Here is a 21,123-nt window from a genome sequence, read left to right as displayed (position 1 = left end):
TGCAAATAAGCAAACAAACAAAAATCTGAACAAAACAAAACAATTCACAATGAAGAAACAACTCTCACCTTCTTTTTGTTCTCTGAATTAATAGTTAATCCCATATACCACAATAATTTTATTCATACAGTAGCCAGGACAATTGGGAATACCTGTGTAGTTTACATTCGAGTGTTCTTTCAGACTTTTGGCTCTGGAAGACTTTACTGAAAAGCAGAGGGTGCTCAGCCTTCGGCAAGATTAAGCCTTCTAACTGCATTTCTATAGACTGTCACAGAACAAACGGGTACATTTATTATTTAGATACAAAATATTGTCTTGGTGCTCAATATATTCCCGAGGAATAAAAGGCATTGCTCACACTCAGCAAATTAAACCACTAAAGACTTAAAAAGATTACGAAGATCAGGCTTTCTGTAGTACTATATAATTTACCTGATTGGGCCTAATTAATTTCTTTACATATAGGCTATGGAACGCTGGCAAAAATGATCTTTTCTAAAAATTTTAGGAGGCCAAGAAATGCTCATCTGTCTTAAAACACAGAGGCACTTAGAAGAGCACAATGCTGAATCTAACCAAAGACTGATCACTAGATACAAACTCAGTAATTTCCCTAGTTCAAAGAGGTGATTTGTATTAGCAGAGGACACCTGCTCATTTCACAGCCTCACAGTGTTCTCGGGAGTCCCTGCCAGTGGGTACACGTCCGTTAGTAACCCACGTGTCGCATCTCCAATGCGTAAGGAAAAAGTGAATAGTTACTGTTATTTCTGAGTACTGAATCCAGGTAAGGAATTGCTCATAGCCTGCACTTAAAAGTAATGGTGTTATCACATATTAAGCTAAACAAGTATCTGTCAGTGCTAGCCTAATTGAGTCTCATAATGAAAAAGCCTTGACCAAAGGTACTTAAAAAGAAAGAAAAGAAAAAAAAAAAAACCCAACACATTAAAGCAGCCTATTGCTACGCTACAGCACAGAAGCAACAAAGCCAGAGACCCAGATGGTCTTCACTGACCAGAAATTCTCTTTGTTGCTGTGAGGATTATTTTTAGAGAAGGAGTCTATGGGAGAAAAAGGAGAGGGGCGCAGGGGGGGTGCTGGGGAGCACAGAAGGTATCGAGCCGTGGCCACTTGAGGGGTGTGTCGATTTTTAAGTACTCTGCACCTCATTGCTTCAGCTAATTCATCTTGCAGCAGACAGGAGCTGGCTGCCCATAAACCTATGTTAGCTCACATTATTATTAGCCAGACGGTTATGTCCTCAATAAATTATTATTTTTTTTAAACTCCTTACACTCATAGATCTCCACGCAGTCGAAGGAGATATCAGTACAACAGAGTTAAGAAGAAGAAAGAGCAGAATGACGTGTTTGATTTAAAAGACATGCAGTGGCTGTTCAGTCAGAACCAGCAGCGGCAGAGCCATCAGCCAAAGCACAGCATTACTCACCCCCCTGCCTTCTCCTACCAGTGCCTAGGAACTGGGTAGATAAATATGGGACAGCTGTGAATCTTGGGCCATTTAATATAAAGCAACAAATCACAGAACCAGCACACAGTCATTCTTTGCTATAGTAAGATTACTTCTGAATCTCACAGGGTCCAGAAAGCTTTTGGCAAACTACAGAAGGGTTAGAGAAAGAATTGGAGTTGGGAAAAACTGACTGACTAACTTTATGAGGAAACCTAAGATAGCTACAACCTTGGAAAGCCTCATTACAAGGTAACTAAAATGGGACAGAACAGACTTCCTACACTGACAGATCTGCATGTGGAGATGGAGGTGTAAGTTAAATTAGTGGATTTTAAGTGTGCACCATATCTGGAGGTAATAGAAGAAAACTAAGAAAGCTGATCTCTAGGCATAATATTTGAAATAGCTTCCTGACAGCAAAATCTCATGAAAGAAACTGAAAGACCATCACTTGTAGAATGCAAAATCAGACATGGCATACCACTAGAAAACATCATAAAAAGAATTATCTTACATTGTCAAGTATTTAAGACAATTGATTGCATGCTCCAGATCTTCCCTCCCTCTAATATCCATCGTTTCTTTGCCTATTGGCAAAGCCAGGAAGAAATAAAAAGACAAACCTTGGGAATAGAAGTAGGTGCAGATTTTTATGAAGTCTTTGACCTTCCTCATGACAACCTAGTGATCTTTAAGCAACTTTCGTTACATTGTTTACTGGCATGTGCAGTCAACACTAAAGTATTCAGATAGTGTGGGATGAATCAGGTAAAGCAAAACTGGCTCATTAAACATTATGTAAACTAATCTAGTGCAATACATATCTGAAATGCAACAACAAAAACAAACAAACAAAAAAAACCCAAAACCCAAAAAAGGTCAATGATCTGACCTTCCTACAGAGATCCTCAATCTATCATCACCCTGAGCTGGTGAATTAACAGAGCAGCACTGCAGAAGCACAGCTATCCAAGTCCAGGACTTCAGGCCTAAGCTGGTTTATGCAAAACTAAATTGCCTGTCTGTGCATTCATGGTGGACTTAACCTGCAATCCAAACAACCTGCCTATGAATAACAGTTGACTGTATAACAATGCAACATTTCAGTAGCTTACTGCAGCTATGATCATGCTATCCTGCTAGAAAAGATGTGCAACTTCACTGCAATATTCTGCTGACAGCACAGGCTGTAAAGAATACAACTGATGTCAAGTATAAAAGGAATTAATTTTTTTGCTTTTAACAGAACGTGGGGCCTTATGGAATATGCACACGAAGGAAAAATACAGATTTTTTCCAAGAACAATAAATGCAGTAAAATACATTTTAAATTTTAAGTTAAAATCTACAGGAATTGAGACAAAAAAAAGTAATCAAAAGTATCATGTAAAGTGTAGAGTAAAATGAAAGTTATAAGATGACAGCTGTCAAGAGACAAATTTAGTTATGTGTGCCCCAGATCACTTGTACTGCACCCATCTCATATGTCTAGTGCCTAGCACGAAGTTTGCTTCTTTGAATATTACCTTCCTGTTTGTATTGACAGCTTACAAGAAGATCAAGAAGGTGACAGGGAGAGAGCTTAATATTTCCATGAAAGGCAGGGGGGAGGGGAGAAAGAGATAATTAAATTCAAATCACTAACTATATCTTGTCTTTGCATTTCAGGAAAAATATTGGGGGCATAGAAATAGAAAATCCCTACAGTAAGAAGGCGGCACCTACTTTTAGTCTGTAGGTTTACAATCATTTAAGAATCTATTTTTTAATGTATTTCTAGCTACTGTGTGGACTGCAGAAGACCTAGTAATAGCCAACATACTGAAGCTTAAAGTGCAGCATCTGTCAACAGTTAGAGAAGGATGTCACTGCAGTCTCAGATATTACTAATAACTCCTAGAAATTGCTCACTTTAAACAACATCCTCAGCATCTGAGGTTGATCTAAAAGTATCATTTTTACTATTACTCACTTTGATCCTAATCTTGTATGTTTCAAAGGGCCACTGTTAAGTAAAATACAACCACAAGAAAATCTGAACTCAGGAACTTAAAAAAAATTGTCCAGGTAGAATAGACCAAAAACTGATAAAAGTTTTGCTTGCTGTAAACTCAACTTTACAATTTCAGAAAAATATTCAAGCAGTCATATATAGGACTTGCTACCATGATCAATCCACTCTTGAAACCTCTGCTCTAAATGCAGTGGGCATCTTAAAAGAGCTTTGAAAGTAGCCAGGATACCCCGTGCATTCTAATACTATCCAGTATTTCCTCCACAGAAAAATTAATCAGGTCAGAAGAGCAGCCTCCTTGCCAGGAAATAGCATTAACGTAGCAATTTTGACTCAGGCCATTTATAAATTCAGCTCCTGAAACTGAAAGCAGGTATTTCCGAGGCGAGGATATTTCATTTGTATACACAGACATTCATTACCCTTCCTCATTCCACTCAAGTACCAAAAAACAATTATTTTCAGCTTGGCGTAAACTTAGCAAACACTGCCTCCCCTCAGCTGCAAGGTTTAATTTATCTCCACACGGGAAATGCTCAAGGCACTTTGTATGCGTATGCAGCAAAGTACCCCTTCCCTTCTCCTGTCAATCTCCATGCTGCTGGTGCGAGATGTGATCATTGCCCTGCACCCTCCCCAGCAGCACCCAAGCTCTGATGCATTCCCAGATGTGATGCCACAGCCACGCTCTGTCCCTCCGGGGACACAGAAGGCCCACGAGGACAAAGCAGAGGGGGTCCCGCACAGCTTTGCACTGGATCTGGAGTTCCCTCTCCTTGCTGGACCCACACCAACAGGTAAGCTGCGTTTACTCCAACACATGGCTTCTGCCAGACGAGTGCCTGCAGTTGGGTCTGGCACATGTCCCTACCTGTATTCTTGCCCACTACGTTACCCTGATACACACTACATACCAAAACATTTTCACAAAAACCTGATGATTCACAGTGTTGTGTGCACCAGTATTTAGGAAAATCAAGAGAGGAGTGTGTGTGGCCTTTTGGGCTTTGGTCAATAATTTTATAAGGTGTGGATATAACAGTATTAAAGAACAATAACATATAAATACAGGCTACAGCTGAAAGGTCAATGAATAGCCAGTTACTCCGACATTAAAAGACACTGGGATGGAACTCTGACAAAACTTAAGACAAAAATCTAATAGTAAAGAATATGAATGAAGAATCCTAAAATTACTGTAACTCTTATTAGAAAAAAACCCACATGGCTGTTTCAGTATACCAGCTGTCAACATCACCCCTAAGCCTCCTGTTTTTATTATGCAGCAAAATGTTTCTCAAAACTACAGATGCCTACAGCCATCAGCAGTCCAGGAAAAAAGGTGCAAGAACCTACCATCACCAAAAATGTGAGTCATGAGCTTTGTGAGCACTTGCTTCAGGTTGAACTCCACCAGCCTCACTGCCTCCATGGTGTGACACTCTTGCTTGTGTGCAGTGCGATGACCTTGCTCAAACAACTGTAAGCCTTCACCATCTTTAATGTTGGAGAATAACTAGAACAAAACCACAAAAACACCACTGTTTTGCATCAATGACTTTCTAAACAAAAACAGAGAATGAAGTTTAATTGATTTAAGTGGGAATCTTACCTGCTAAGTCTGCACCATGAAAAACAAGTGTAAAGACTGTGATTTTATACAAATTCTGTTCACTAAACACAGAGATAAATCATCACAAGAACAGAAATATTCAAACAATAAGATTTATTTTATTTCTGTACCATATCTTCAAATAATATGATTAGCTACAGGAAAATACAAATTTATAATGGAAACATCTGTTTTTTTCTGATTGTTACTTTGAAAGTTATCATGCAGAACAAAGTACACTGTACAGTATATGTAAGTTATATCTCAAAAACTACAACACACAATGGCATTTATCACAGCTTCAACTTTTTTTAGTAGTTGAATGATGTAAAAGAAATACCAAAAAACCCAATACTTTTTAAAAGCTGTAATCAAATGAGCTTAAAAAAAACCAAAACAACCAAACCCAAAACCTGGCAGTTTAATGAGATCTTATGCTGCTTATATTTGATTCACCTCAGGTACAGTTTACTCATTTAAGGACTACCATTTTCCTGCGTTTTCCCACACACAGCACCTTTCTGTGTACAGGAATTTTGTCTATGGGGCATTTAAGGATTCATGGTCTTGGTCTGGGGTTTCCAGATAAATTACAAAGCACAGGGGCAAGGCTGTATTTGTGATGTGACAGACTTGCTCTTCATGCAGAGGCCACTCTCCACCACATCTGCTGCAAGTTTAAGATTTCTCTTTCCTGTACGTGCCCATATGTTTCTGGCCAGGCGATCCTGGACAGATACATACCAGCAAATCTACATCCTCTCAGAGAGACCAATAAAACACTCTCGCTAAGCCACGTTGTTGGAGGCTCTGTGTCTTGGGGAGACAAGCAAGCAGTTTTACACTCTAAAGAATTTTTTTGTTGGAAATCCTTACAGCTGTACAAGAAATACTTCTGTTAAGTCTAGAGGGTAGGGAGAGTTAATTGTGAAAGCGTTTCTAGTGCCCTTTCCAACCCCTCCTCCTCCACCTTCCCATAGTCAACCAAGCACACACAGAGAGAAAAAACACGCATTAAGATTTTCTTCACATTAAATCTCCCAGCATAACTAGCTCTTATTCAGGAGATGCCACGAACAGTGTGTAACCTTAACAACTCATGGATGCCCACAGAAGTTGTTTTAATTGCAGTTTGATGCCTTCAGTGCACTAAATGCTCTAAAAAAAGTTCAAGTGAACCTCTGGTAGCCTACAAATGCTGGGCACAATTAATTAAGACTAGCTTCTAGCACGTTTCACACAGACACAGTGCATGCAGAAGGAGTCTGAGTTTAGATAGCACCCAAGCTAGCAGCAAAATGGATTGAGGGAATAAAAAAAATCCTATCAGTAGCATTTAACTTTGTATTGCTAGTCAGAAGGAGACTCGGCTGGCAGATTGAGAAAACACCTCTCAAGTTAATCTCCTTAGTGCGCTGCAAAAAAATACAAAATAAAAAACGGAAAAAGAGAAATACAGAATAAAACAATTATCCATCAGTCTAACAAAAATGCCTTACTAATCAAAAGGCAACAGCTTGGCAAAACAAGGTATTACACTTTTAAATAACAGATTCGTTATTCAAGTGCTCACCTGAAAGACTAACCCCCCTTCTTCCTACTGGCATTATTTCTGCACTGGCTGGAAGAAGCAGACAATACTCACCCTATAACTAATTTACTGTCAGCAGGGTAGATCAGTCATCCAGCACGTGGTTTTGAAAGCCAGGGGGTATTCATAGAGGCCAGCATTAGCCAAGGGAGGTTATTAGTCTTAGGCTCACTGGGTGGTCAATGGACAGACACAGGCTCCCTCACACAGGAACCTGGAGTGGCTAGATTAGGTTCCTGGTCTGAACTACCCTCTACAGGTAGCTATTTTTTCTTTCTATTGACTGAAGAGACTACCCTCAGTAAGCCAGAAACACCCTTCAGCTGTCACTGTATTTAACACATTAGAAGATGTATTTGTTATTTTCCCCATCAGCAGTATTTTAGGACATGAAACTCTCTTCTTCCTTTTCCCTTTCATTCCTCCCTTTACCCCCCAGCTTAAAACTGGTTCCTCAGACCGCTGCAAGGAACAGATAGGCTGGACACTGCCTTTAAAATACAGCATTTGTATCAACAAATACATAGAAGTACTTTTCCTTACCACTGTATTATTTCTGAAATGTTGATATTGCAATTACTGTCTGAAGCAAAATTCTATTTTAGCAGATTATATCAGACGTGGTAATAAAATACATGCAAGAGCCATTAGAGTAAATACATTTAGTCCTACCCCAGCCCTCTAACCTGCCGGCCTCTTCATCCTGCCAAACCAGCCATATGCACCATCTCCTTCTCCGTGCCAGGACAAGCGTCCATGTGGCAGTGCACTGAGCCAGGCTGGGAGGTGGATCTGGATGAGAAGTAACCCAGGAGAAGGGAATAAACTGAGGGACATGAAAACGGTTAAATTCAGCTCAGTAATCAATTATCAGCATACTGGCGGCACCAAGAGACACGCTGGCATGTGGGACGGGGCTGGGCCACTTTTGGCACAGGTGTGAATCTACACCAGTTGGCACAGGCTGTGAAAGCACAGCCTTAGGGGAGTCCCCCGAAAGACAGGTAGGAAAGGGGCAAGGAAACAGCCCCCCTTACAGTCAGGCACCAAGGGGCACTTTGGTATTCTCCATAGAGGCTCCATCAGCTCCTGTAAACTCCAGCACAGCTGTGGACGGGGTTACAGTGAGAAAAAAAAAAATGCCTTACAGTTGTATTAATACTTATTCCCTTCTTTCCATTCACTGGCATTGCTATGTCAATATGAGCAGCTTTAAACTGATACACCAATTTCACTATTATGATGATTGAACTGTGCTAAGTACATGTCTTGGATTAGAAACACTTCAACATTTCTGTATACATAAAGCCAGGAAAGTCAAAGCTTGAATAAAATGAAGAATCACCTGCAGTTGCTCCTTTTTGATGTCAATTCTTCTCAAGCACATATCTGAGCAAATGGAGAAAAAAAAAATCTAACAGTCTTGAATAAAACACTGACACATCCAAGATGGCACAGTTTCATGTACATTTATTCCTTCAGTGCAAACTAAAATAAAAGGCACTGTTTTATTGTATTGAATATGATCAGTCATTACTACTACCAGCAAAGAAATTTCCTGTAGCCATAAATCAAGTACCTATGTGTCTGTCTAGTGTAAGGACAATAAGTTTTTTCTTTAAGTGAAGGTGTGCAAAACATTGAATATTGTGTCATCAAGCAGAAGTCAAAAAAATGAATAATTAGCAGACTTTATCAGCATATCTGACTGATGCTGCATTACAAAGGAGAAGGCAGAAAGGAATCAAAGTGACCTTACCATGTGGTATGAAATTTACTCACAATTTAGCTCATAATAAGAACAAAGTTGAATTTGGTAACATGTAATGGCCAGAAGACACTGGGTTTTAATTGGACAAATACAAACGGAGCTATGCTCCTTTAAACGCACTTCATGGAATTTCTCGGCCTGGCATGGACGGCAGAAGTCACATGTGTGATTTCAATAAAGACCCCAACATTTCTTCTGTCACTTGACAGACTTTTTTTAATCTCACATCACTTCATTATCCATACACTTAGGATTCAGTCAAAGATTAAGTGTCTCTTTACAGGATAGCATTCATAGTAGGTTTCAGATCAGAAAGATCTGTAACTACATCCTGTCTTTCCACAATGCAGTTGTGTATTCCTCCTGCCAGTCATGCATACACCAGCAATTAAGATAATGAATACATAATGCTCACGTACTTATACTCACAGACAAACCGGCACTTAAGACTAGCTCTACATGAGGATCTGCATGTGGCAACACTCAACTTTGCCACAGCGCATTTGGACTCACTGGCCCTGATAAATATCCCTATAAATAAACAAACAGCTGCACTCTAAATCCACTTACAAATAGCAAACCATTTCCACAACGTTTTAAATGTGCTGTAACACTCAGCTGATGGATCAGGAATGATGAAGATGATGCCACTTGAAGATGGCTCATTAAAAAGAAAACCTAATGCCAGTCCCAATCAGCCTCCAAGACAATGAAACTTGTAAACCTGCACCCCCATCTAGGCATTTTCAGGTGCCAAAGAGAGACACAGCCCATTGTCCGCACGACAGAATGCTCTTTATTGCATATCGATAAGCATTTGTTTTGGGATAAAACGGCAAAAATCACTTCAAGCAACAAGCTTGCAGGTGGTCACCTTAATTTCTGGATCCTTCCGTTTTCAGTCCTCCAATTACCATGAAGAAAGGTTATTTCTATTTGGGTTTTTTTTAACCTAATCAAAGTGTTTATAAAAACCCCAAATCATTGCCACGTTTAAGAGAAAACCATACAGATGTTTTTGAACAGCAAAGAAAAAGCAACACTGCTACACAGATCTCAGTTATGAGACATATATGATAGGACTCAGACTTCTGTTTCTGTGGCAATAGAAATTCCTTTCTTTTTAAGCACCCTAGACTTCCCAAATACACCTGTAGACATTTTGTTCTTTTTTTTCCTGCACAATGTATATGTCACATTGAATAGATTTAACGGTTTTATTCTGAAAAGCATTGTTGGATTTTTTTTTTTAGCTGGATGAGACAAAGGCACACTTTGAAAAAATATTTTATATAAAGTCTTTGCAATAAAAGATGCACTAGCGGCTTCCAAACTTTCTAGACCATGGACCACTATGAAAATCTCACAGACCTTCTGATGCCCTTCGCTGTCAGATTTTCAACTAAAAATAACAAAGAGTACAATGTGGGTCCTCGGACCAGTGAAGCTCTATTTATTATGGCATGATTTATACACCACAACTTGGAAAATACTGAATAATACAACGTTCACAACTCAGGTAGACGTCTGCAAGAGTGAAGTCAGTTCCACCTGAAGTAGCCAAGCCCTTTATTCCTACCACTTAGCCAAACTGCAGCTGCAGGAATAAATTCACCTCAGAATATTCTAGCAAAGTAACACTGCTCTTTTTCTTAACATGGTAGATCTAGTTCAGGTGCCCCTGCTCCTGTACGCTCCTCCCTGCTCCCTGAGAGAAGGAGGGCCATCTTTCAGGCTCCTTGGGACTGATGCATTGCTCACAACCAACATCTCAAACACCATCCCAGAGGCAGCAGCACCTGAAACTTGATGTGATGCACACTGCTTACTGAGCTGGTGTCTCACCAAATGCACGCAGCCTGCACCACTTCCCATGCCCAGATGTGCTTAAGATGCCGGTACAGCAACTTATGTTGGCATGCAGTGGTATCATCAAGAGATGGTGCAAGCATGGATCCATGTAGTGAGATATGTGGTAGATGTCTATCCTAAGTAAAAAAAAAAAAAAAAAAAAAAATCTATTTCATCATTTGCCACCTACAGAAGAAAGCTGCATGGACCTCCACTTCAATACTATTGTCTCAAAGCATCCAGGAAATCCCAGATTCCCTCTGACTCACACATGCTATTACACGATAGTAGATAAATGCCCTCAGTCAGAGGGACTGACACACCTATCCATGACTCTCCACATCCATCTCATCTGGCTACAGTCACTGACTCCTTCTCACACAAGCTGTAATTCTCGCTGGCTGAGGCACTGAAAAGCATCACCCAAATTGGAAGAAACACTCAGAAAAGGGGATTTCCAGAGGCTGATTTCAGGGTCTTGTATCACCCCTGGACAAGCCCCTCCCTATCCTCAAGTTGCAGAGGGCTAAGAATAGTACCCTTCCTAGGCCACTCAAGCCTTTTTAAATATTTGTTCCTCAGTGCCCAGCTAAACATTGCTATTATGACTCCCAGTTACACACGTAAATATTCTCACACGTACTGTAAATGCTCCAAATCACTCTATATAATAGGCTGATCCCTGGAACATTATAAATTTATTTAAATTCCTTTATGTGTAAGGAGAAAAAAAAGTGACTGAAGACAGGAAGGAGCTTTCCTTTGATACAATGTCAGAACAGAAGGTGTCCAAAGCTGCAGTAACATACGGGATTTTGGAGAAGTCAAACCTAACGACACTAGTGTTGCAAGTGAAAACCTAGGATGGCATGCATTGATTACAAAAAAAAAAAAAGGAAAGATGTAGGTCAATCAGGTGTTCACATCTACCCCAAAGCATAAGGAAAAGATTAAAAGCAACTTTTTTTTTTAAACAATACAGAAAGAATATGGCCAAGGTACACAAGTATGAGAAGATGAGGAAAGGCATATGTATTTATACGAGTAAGAGAAAATCTACACTTCTATTACCTGGGACAAGAGTCTTTACATTTCAGCACATAAACACTATGAAGTTACAATATGGAAATGTTTTTTTGCAATTACATAGACTGCTTTGGAGGAGCAGTCCTTATTTTTAACTAGAATATTTAGAGTTTTCCATTGTGTCCTAATAAAAAAGTTGCCATTTCCACCAAAAACATTTCATTGGAGAATAAAGATGTATCCCTACTACTACTTTGCAGTCTCCCTATTTATAGTTTTCAGATGTTAGCACAAAGAAGCCTGATGAGAGCATCACTTCTGCATTTGAACAATCTGGTGTTGGCCTCCATTGGAACAAGGTTACTAAATTAGAGGAGCAATTCCTATATTTTCACATCTGTTCCCCTTAAAATTTATGTGTAATTCAGTACAGACTATTAAATACCTTATGAAGTCTCCTTCCAATGTGTAAACATTATTTGTTGTCAACTGAAAAATGTTCTGCGATTGTCATTGGGTTTATATTGGCTCCCTCTGCTGCCTAAAACGCACAAAGTGTAATTTAGTTGAGAATTTTTTTTCTCTTTTCCATAAATTGTGGTAAGTAGAGAACTGCACCAAAGACCATGGCATAGCACAGAAATAATTTCTTTTATAATCCACCCAGGAAAATTTGCCAGTTCAAACCTGACTACAGCAGTATCAATATTGCCAACCCAAACGATTAAATAAAGAAAAAAGACATACACCATAGAAAGAAAAAAAAAAAATCTATATGCCCTTTAGAAGGAAAACAGGCATGCTGGAGAAAGAGAATACAAAAGAAATACCATTTGGGGGTACTATATAAGAAGAACAGTTCATTTTATGTCCAGAATTTTGAAGCAGATTTGGGAAGCTATTTTGGCACTGGTTTTAACTATTTCTATTAGTTAGTTTCTAACTCTTCTGTATATTACGTTCACGTAATAATTACCTAAAATATTTTTAAATATACTGAAAACACATCTAAATAGATTTTCAGATGTTCTTTGATAGCAGTCCAAGGACATTTTTAAAAAGCTTACGTGAAATTTCAGAATGACTTATTCTAACTTTTAGCAATGAGTTAGCTTGGAAGATGGGAATTTCTTTAGTACTTTAATATCTGCACTCACACAAAGCTGCAGAAAAGCATCAGTTACCTGCCCATCTTCAAATCATAAACTTTTCTCTTACAAAAATAATCAACCAACCATAATGAAAAATAGTATAGCCAAAGAAGCAAATAGCTCACAAGTATCTCAGAGTAAAGCACTGTAAAATTGCCAAACTATGATTTGTTTTTCCAGCTCTTACTTCCAATGTATTGATTTTAACTTTGATATGAAGAGAAATTATATTAAAGGTTTCAGTCACAGGGCAGAAGTTTTAACCTAGCCTTGACTACAGAATTTGGTCTTCGTAAAGGAGAGACAATTTTCTACATCTTCTATATCTTTCTTATCCTGCCTAAAGTTTCGGCTGAGGATGAACTGACTTTTTTCCCCCTCTCAAACTGAGATGAGATGCCAAATTCCTCTAAATTCAAGTTCCTGTAAAATCACTCTAGGTTTTGAGTTTTGTTCTCACCCCCTCAGTTCTGTGGTCACTTTCACTGAGAAGGTGACAAATGATAAATGTATAAATCAAAAGAACAAAGTAGAGCAGTAAACTGACTACAGCATATAAAATTATTGTATTGGACATAAGATGACATGTACCCAGGGCTTGTAACTAAGAGCTAACAGTTTTTTCCTTAGTTCCAAAGATTCTTATCCTCAGTACTGTGCAAATTTCCTCTCGACAGAGATTGCAGTCTGGTGATGAATGAAAAGTCTGAGATGAAGGTAGCAGACCCTGACATACACACATTTCTGCTCAGTGGGTTACAACTTAAACATGAGTACAAATAAATGAATATAAAAATATTTCTCTCATGTAGTATTACCTCCATTTAGTCTTTGTTCCACTCAGTTTCTTCTGGAATTATTAAGATTTGGGTTATTTTGAACAGGCAACCAGACTATAAACCACAGAAACAGTCCCGAGTGAAATTTCAGAATTACACATTCAATTTTTTTCACAAGGCTCTTGTGATGATGACTGTAAGAAGTTTTACATATTGCAAGACTCCTTCAGTATTTAATCTGCAACCGAAGGAAAAGAGGATGCTTTAGATCATGCTCAGGTTTAGAATTTATGCATGCTGCCCAGTAAACAAGACTTTACACATTGTACACCATACCACTATTCTTTCTTCATCAGTATAGAAAGTCAACTGGACTTTCATTCTTTAGAGAAACAGACACATTTTCGAGCACAAAGCTAACTTCAAATTCATCAGCTATTAACATTCTCCAAAAACATCTCAATCATTTTATTGGAGAAAAAGAAAGAAGAGAAAAAAACCCAAGTAATCTACAATGCAATGAATCAGATTGTTACACGTGGTGTATTTCTACATAGATGATGTCAGTGAACATTTCCGTAGCTTTCTTCCCAGTTACTAAAATCCTATTATTACTATTATTCCTATTATTAAATTTGTAGAGAAGAAAGAAATAGTTTGTCATTAGGACCAACATTTCTTAAGGGGCATATTCATTAACAATATTTCAATAATTAGATCAATCACACCTAAGTTTGCAGAAATTCCATCCTGTAAGAGTGTCTATTTTATAATTTTGTGGCACATAAAATCTTTCCATCTGAATGCCTGAACTCCTGCTCAAGTACAAAAATTTGTCATTAACATAAAACATTAAGAAATGTCATTTTCTTAATGTAGTATTGTACATTTTTCTCTTGCATATACCCTGATTGTATTCATAAACAGGCCTATGGGAAAAGAACAGCAAACAAACAAGACTGGATAAATCTGCAAGATTTCCATTTCCTGGTTACCAAAGAAGCAGTTGCAAGCTGTATTCGACACCACATAGCCCAGAGGACATCTGCAAAGGCAGGTACGTTTTCAAAGTGGAAGAAGCACTGACAGCATGGTGTGGCAAACACCAGTGCAGGCAGCATGAACCCTTTCCACCAGTGAGAAAAGCAGTGCTCTATGATTACCCTAGTTTTCCCTCAAGCATCCAAACCCATCAGGCTTCCCTGCCAAGCTCCTGTCACCCATTGGCAACCACATTAAGAATGGTCTACATCTCAGTATTATTAGAATAAGCTAGTTTTAGTTATAGAAATGTGAATCTGGCAGTATTGCTACAAGCATACACAAATTATACAAATCAATTACTATTTGGAAAACAAACTGGCTTGTGTTTACCACTGATAAATGATACAGCAGAATACTTAATGACACCCAACCATTTGCAGAACATGCAAGCTGCGCCAACAAAATAGATAAACTCAAGAGTCTTGGACATCTACCTAGAGCTCTTTAGCTGATGCCTCTGGACTCTGATGAGTTTACTGTGTATGTATCCCACTCCCACAACTATAAGCTGCAACAGATGAATACTTCAATGCAGCTTTAGGATGAGATGAAGAATGGAACAATTCATTAAAAGAGACATTCATTTACAGAAGATTGGAGCTTTTAAAAGAAGAAAGATGACAGAATAAAAACTGCACTCTGGATGTAGCTGAAACAACTTACATCCATGAGTCCGTCAAGTATTAATATGACAAAGTTTTTGGTAAAGTGCCCTCACTGAAAGAGACTTGTGATAGAACTAGAATTGAATCGCGCAGATCATTAGCTGAAAGAACTGTTTCCTTTCAGATAATGTTTTATTTTGCTAGCTTTCAAGAATATCTTCTTTCCATTTTTTCCACAGTTTTCTGGGGAAATTTATAGTTGTTTTCAAATTCAACATTTTCCACCTATATTTTTCCCAAATTAAAAGTATTACGACATGATCAATCACTTGATCTTTATCAATGTACAGCATAACACATGTTGCTGTAAATGTTTACATGCATGCACTTTGCTTGCAGCAAATACAAGATCACACAATTTACTCAAAATCTCTTTCACCTCAACTAGAGAATTCCTACCTCATGACAGGAGAAGAGCCGAACTCCTTCCATCTGATGGAAGACTGGGTAGTGGGTGTTATCAATTGTATCACGGCGGTAGACATCTCCCACTGCCAGAAAGGCATCTAGGCCGGAGTGTATCAAGTCCCACTGATGAGCTGATGTATGTGCTCTTAGCATGTGATCACGATTCAAGTAATAGTTATCCTCTTTCCTTCTGCTGGCATGGTTTTGTGGGATAAGCAAACTATCAAAATTCTGCTGTACCGTAACCACTGGAGAAAGACCGTCATAGACAGAAAAGAGCGGAGTCCCACGGCGTCCTATATATTGTTTGTAAAAGTGGTCCTTCACCTGCTCCTTGATTAGCCACAAAGGGTGATGCTTTTTGTTGTGCAAGTTCTTCCCCACCTTGGAAAGAATCTTCTCTGTGACATTGCTGTAGTCATCTTGAGGATAAGCTTTACCAAGCAGTTCCACAGCATTTGAGCAGGGTGTGTTGGCAGCAAAATCTGAAGGTACCGACTTGGATGAAGAATGCCTTGAATGGGTGGGAATTCCTCTTACCTTTACTTTTGGTGACAATGCTGTTTTAGAATACTTAGCTACTCTCATGAATTTCCAGAGCATTGCCATTGCAAACTCTTTTATGATCTAGAGAAAGAAAAAAAAAAATTTTTTTAAATTGAGTTAGGAACTGCAGTCTTGCTGCAGGAATTGGTAGTATCTCAGGGACAAGTGAAATCCAATGTCTGCTTGATTAATATGGCAAAGTTCCCATTATAAACCACTATTTTGACTTCAGAGGAGGGAAAAGACCCTTGTGATCAAATTTCAGCTAGGATATCTTATTCAATTATCAGTCTTCTGCATCATTGCATCAGTATTAATGACTCTAGACCTAGCCTTAACCCCATTCCAGATACTGCTACTCTTTACAGCTGAATAAACATCAGGCCTTCTTTGAAAGAGTATTTTTCATCCGGTTAAAATATGAAGCAATATCTAAACACTACTTGTGAGAAACTCAGAAATTTAACAATACCCTTTGGCAGTCAGGGACTCGCTTATAATAAAAACCCAAGCATTAACTTACTGTTGTATCATCTCCCCCCATTAGCAGAAGCTACGGAAGGCATTCCATATTGACCAGATTCATGTGGCACACACTATGCAATCATCGCTAATTCTTACTTAATGCCAAACAAAACCAGTTTAACCTTTCAAACCACTGAACCACTGTGAAAAAACAGATGGCCAGACCACAAGGCATATATTTATATATAAACAGCACATGAAGTTTGCATATGAGTATTGCACAAGATTCACAATAAAGGCTCCACATAGCCAGAATCAATGTTAGCATTTCAGGGTGAGCACAAAACCCCTTTTCCATATGTTTCCAGAATGGCTATTTTCACGGCTTATACCGCTGTACTGGGCAGAGAGGCTTGCCAAATATCAGGAAGGTGAATGAAGTGATGAGATTCTGAAAGATGTCTGAACAACTTATTTCCTATCAAAGGGCCATCTTTACATATCCGTCGTATTTACAAATAGGCTTTGTGCTTCACGTGTACACAGCTGCATTTCTCTGTAGTGTTCAAAGAGATAATTCCAAAAACAAAGAGTTTTGAGGATCACAAGCCCTTCAGTCACTCCAAATGCATATGCCCACTCTGAGATGCAAAAATCACTTGAAAATCTATAGTTGGGCTTCACAAATATTAGCATAGGTTCCAGTAAAATAATTAAGCATTACAATTTGCTTATTACGAAATGGGAAAACAGAGGCACTAGAAGTTAAGTGACTGGGGAAAGGCATCTGCTCCAAAAAACAAACTGCTTTGTATTTCTCTATGAACCAAGAAATCCAGAACCACAGGTCTCCTGGGTGAGAAAATTTCCCGTGAAAGTCTTCTTAAAGAAATGGGGGAAGAAAGGACATAAGCAATGAATAGATCACAGTCTTCAAGGGATACCTTTCCAGTATCTGGCTAGCTTTCTACAGGAACATAAGAGAAACAAGTGTAAAAAAACAACAAACAAGCTAAGATTATTTTTCATACTCTTAAGCTCCAGAAATATATATGCAAATAGAATAGACACATTCTAGAATACAGAGTCCCCAAAAAACAGATCTGTAAAAGATAATGGGTATTTTCATATTTGGCTTCCTTTCTTCTGGCTTGCGTATGGATGTTCTCTATAGTTCTACTTCCTGAAGTAATTGTATCTCAATAAATCAAAATAAAGGCAAGTTGGGTAGTCAGAAATTAAATTTGGCAAGGCAGCATTAAGATTACTAAATATTTTGTTTAATCCTTTTTCTGGTCAAATATCTTAAGAAAAAAAGAGGAGCTACAACTTTTATCTAGTTTTGAAACTTTTAAGAAGGACTGCCTTTTTTTTTTTTTTTTTTTAAGAGTTTGCAAAACTATTTCACCAAATTAGTTCTTGGCCATTACTGATACGGTTCTTCCATAAATGAATTCACACACACACACACACCCCCCCCAGAAACCCCTCTGACATAGACTAAGCAAGGGATAGCCTTACGTTTTGAAAAGAGGCTCCATTTTCCCCAAACATAAGTTCTCCTTCATGGAAAGTGAGCTCTCATTTTCAAACAGCTGCTTGAAATACCCAGTTCTAGTCAGATAATGAATTCAGCTTCCCTTAAATAAATATCACCATCTGCCCATACATTTATTTTTCTAAAAAATTTGATTCAAAACTTATACATAACTGTAATGTACAAAAAAATCTCGTGACTTTATTGTGAGTCTCGTGATGTTTGCTTCTTTCCTAAATACCATTCCTCTGAGAATCAGACAACCATATGAGAAGTTATACTTTCACATAAACAGTTGTTCTCATGATTATAACTTTATGGAAAAAGAAATTAGAACATGAACCATAAGTGTTGGGGGGGAGGGGTAGGGACTTTGTTTATTTTAAGACTCATTATATTTAAGGGAGATTCTAACGTGTACATCTCTAAGGGCTTACCTGATGATTTTTCAGTATTTGTAATGACCAACACTGCTATCAGTTTCTGATAGTTCAGAAACACTAATATTTCTGAGCAAGTGATATATACTCTTCACAACTTTGTACAGGACAAAATCCTACATATGAATTTGTATCAGAGTTTTCATCCTAACATTATGTTTGTGCCTTAAATAGTTACATTGCATTACTATCTGCACTATTATTCTAATCTAAAGCAAAAGCTATTGTGAGCAGTAAGGAAAAAAGTTACAGTTATCCAATGTTATTCGATGAGTTATCCAATGTTCAAGTACTGCAAACAACAGCAAACAAGCAGTAAAGGACGCACCGACATGGTATCACACAAGAGTTCCAGAAACATTGAAGTCCTTCACCTACACTCTTCTGCTCCCCTCTCCCACCGCAGACTCATGTATGCTACTTCCAGGATCATTACAGAAAAATGGTATTGGACTTCGTTCAACACAACTGGTGATAAATCACATTTGGGGAGAGAAGCCATAGAGAAGGAAGGAAAAAGCCATGTTTACACTCTTTACACTGTACAAGAAACCTTCAAATCAAAGAAATGTTTACCAGGGTGGAGAGCAACACTGGAAAATAAAGAAATCTCTTTACCTTTCTGCTAGCAATAAATAACTGATGTTAAGGATACCCTAATTACTTATGTTCACTTGTAATAAATAGACAGTTATTTCTAGTAGACATCTATCTAAGGGTCTGAAAAAGCACAGTTTAAATTTATCATTTTCTTCCTTCATTTCCACCATGCTTATTATTTGGCAGTAAAATGAAACTGGTTTCTGTGCCCACTGACAAAACCTGAATCCCACAGCAAAGACTGCCAGCCAGCTAACAACCACAGCAAGCCAAACAGCAGCTGTAGGTCCTCTAGCTGAAAACAAATACATAAATGGGAAATAAACATTGAACAACCACCACTAGCATCTATGATCCAAAGGTGGCAAAGCGCTCCACCAGCATTACCAGTGGGTAACGCGCTCTGGGCCTGACAGTGGCTCCAACTCACAGCTGGGAGCCAACACTGGGTTTTGGAAGCAGGCTGCCCCACCAGCGGCTCCCAGTGGGGCTTCTCAAAGCACTGCAGGTAGACGTGCAAGCACCAGGCCCACCATCTCCTATTACACAGGTCCTTACCTTGACGCTGCCACTGCCACATTCCTGGGTACCTCAGCAGCTCCTCTGAAGCTCCATGAGCCTGTCCCTGTACCTCAATCTCCATACTGAGATGCATAATACAACTGCAGGAACTCGGATCTTTGATAGGGATGACATCGTACATTATGTTTTGGCAATACATTTGGAACCATGCTTGCATGTGGGTATGAGTTTTTGAGCAGCTTCAAGGTAGAGCAGAGGGCAGGAGGTGCCACCTATGCCACCCAGCGATGAAGGCATCATAACAGCCCTGTCCGTGCTGTGGATAGACCAGGCACAGATGTGACAGCACTTGCCAATGTCAGTCCTCTACCACAGACCCCGTGCCATTTCTACAGCAGTTTCAGTTGATGGGCAAGGCTCCTTCATCCCCCACAGAAAACCAACCATCCCCCATGCAGCAGCACAGCAGACATTACACATGCAGAAGTACACCACAGTCAGGAGCTTAACAACAGGGAAACAGCAGACAGAATACCAAAAATGTATCGTGATTTTGGAGCCCATGCAAAAGGCAGTTTGATGTGATGAGGGATCATATTGCTGTACTGGTAAGGCATGCCTTTTCATGTCTAAATCCAGGTTTCCATGTCACAGTGCAGCAAGGATTAAGACAGCATTATCACAGCTGCAGTGGTATTTGTCACAAGTCCCCTCTACTCCACTGAGGTTTAGGAAAGAATCGTAGACTCAGTGAAATTCCTCCTTACACCTGCCTTGAAAAAGGAGGAGAAAAGGGGGGTAGTTTAGCAGCTCACAATGACAAGAAAAAGGACTGTGCACCAGCGTTGTTTTATTCACCCACCTCTCCCAGAAAAGTGGAAGAGAGAGAACGCTCTTGTTTGAGCAAACTAGAGCCCACCGGTGAACCAAAAAGGCCTGCTTTCAGGGCCATTTGCTAGGTATTCATATCTGAACGAAGGGCATCCTCACTCTCGCTGACCGCTTTTCTGTATGCCCTGTGCTTTTTACTGTTTATGGCTGCAGAAACACAGATGGGCTACTGCATACATAAACCAAAGTACATGACGGGTTTGAAACCAAAATTCTACAAAGATGAGAGTCTGTCTCCTCTCCAAGAATAGCTAATTAATGCAAGACTCTGAAGTGCCATGGAAAATGTTAGAAAAGTTGGGCTGCCACAATTTTATGATGTGACAGCTTTTATCTACCGTATGTGTGGGGAGGGGAGTTCAACCAACATAGCATATGTTAAAACAAAAATTATAAACATATGCTAGGCTGCTAAAATTGGACATTTACCAGTCTGCTTAGCAATTTAGCTAAGCATTGAATTTTAGTTTTGAAAACTATGTAGGCATACAGCAGCAAATATCATTGTATTGCCATGACCATATCTACATTGCATAGGATATAACAGAAATTATTTTGCATGCAATACTAATAACGAGCTCAGGTGGTTTTTTTTCAAGCTCATTTTAAAATGCTGATACATTGTTACACACCAGAACAGACTTTCACTATTATTGACCATGCTGAATTTATGCTATACACAGAGAGACCTCTGAAATAGACTTACAGACAACTTAGAATGGGTCCATTT

The 21,123-nt window shown here is 39.0% G+C and overlaps 1 protein-coding gene across 3 annotated transcripts in view; it reads right to left on the bottom strand.

Moving 5' to 3' along the window:
* The window catches only part of FARS2 (phenylalanyl-tRNA synthetase 2, mitochondrial), a 251,353-nt gene that overhangs the window by 177,299 nt on the left and 52,931 nt on the right, over positions 1-21,123 (bottom strand). For 2 of the 3 annotated variants that reach the window (XM_072853239.1, XM_072853238.1), the window contains exons 4-5: positions 15,384-16,019; positions 4,851-5,010 (exon numbers count right to left, since the gene is read on the bottom strand). In XM_072853239.1, coding sequence (XP_072709340.1) covers positions 4,851-5,010; positions 15,384-16,001 — 778 coding nt within the window. In that variant the 5' untranslated portion in view covers positions 16,002-16,019. The remainder of the gene's footprint in view (positions 1-4,850; positions 5,011-15,383; positions 16,020-21,123) is intronic. The other variant, XM_072853240.1, reaches the window with a different exon arrangement.

Source organism: Ciconia boyciana, chromosome 2 (genome assembly GCF_034638445.1).
Source record: "Ciconia boyciana chromosome 2, ASM3463844v1, whole genome shotgun sequence".
NCBI lineage: Eukaryota > Metazoa > Chordata > Aves > Ciconiiformes > Ciconiidae > Ciconia > Ciconia boyciana.
Note: the sequence above shows the minus strand (reverse complement) of the source record. Positions and strands in the feature narration are given on the sequence as shown.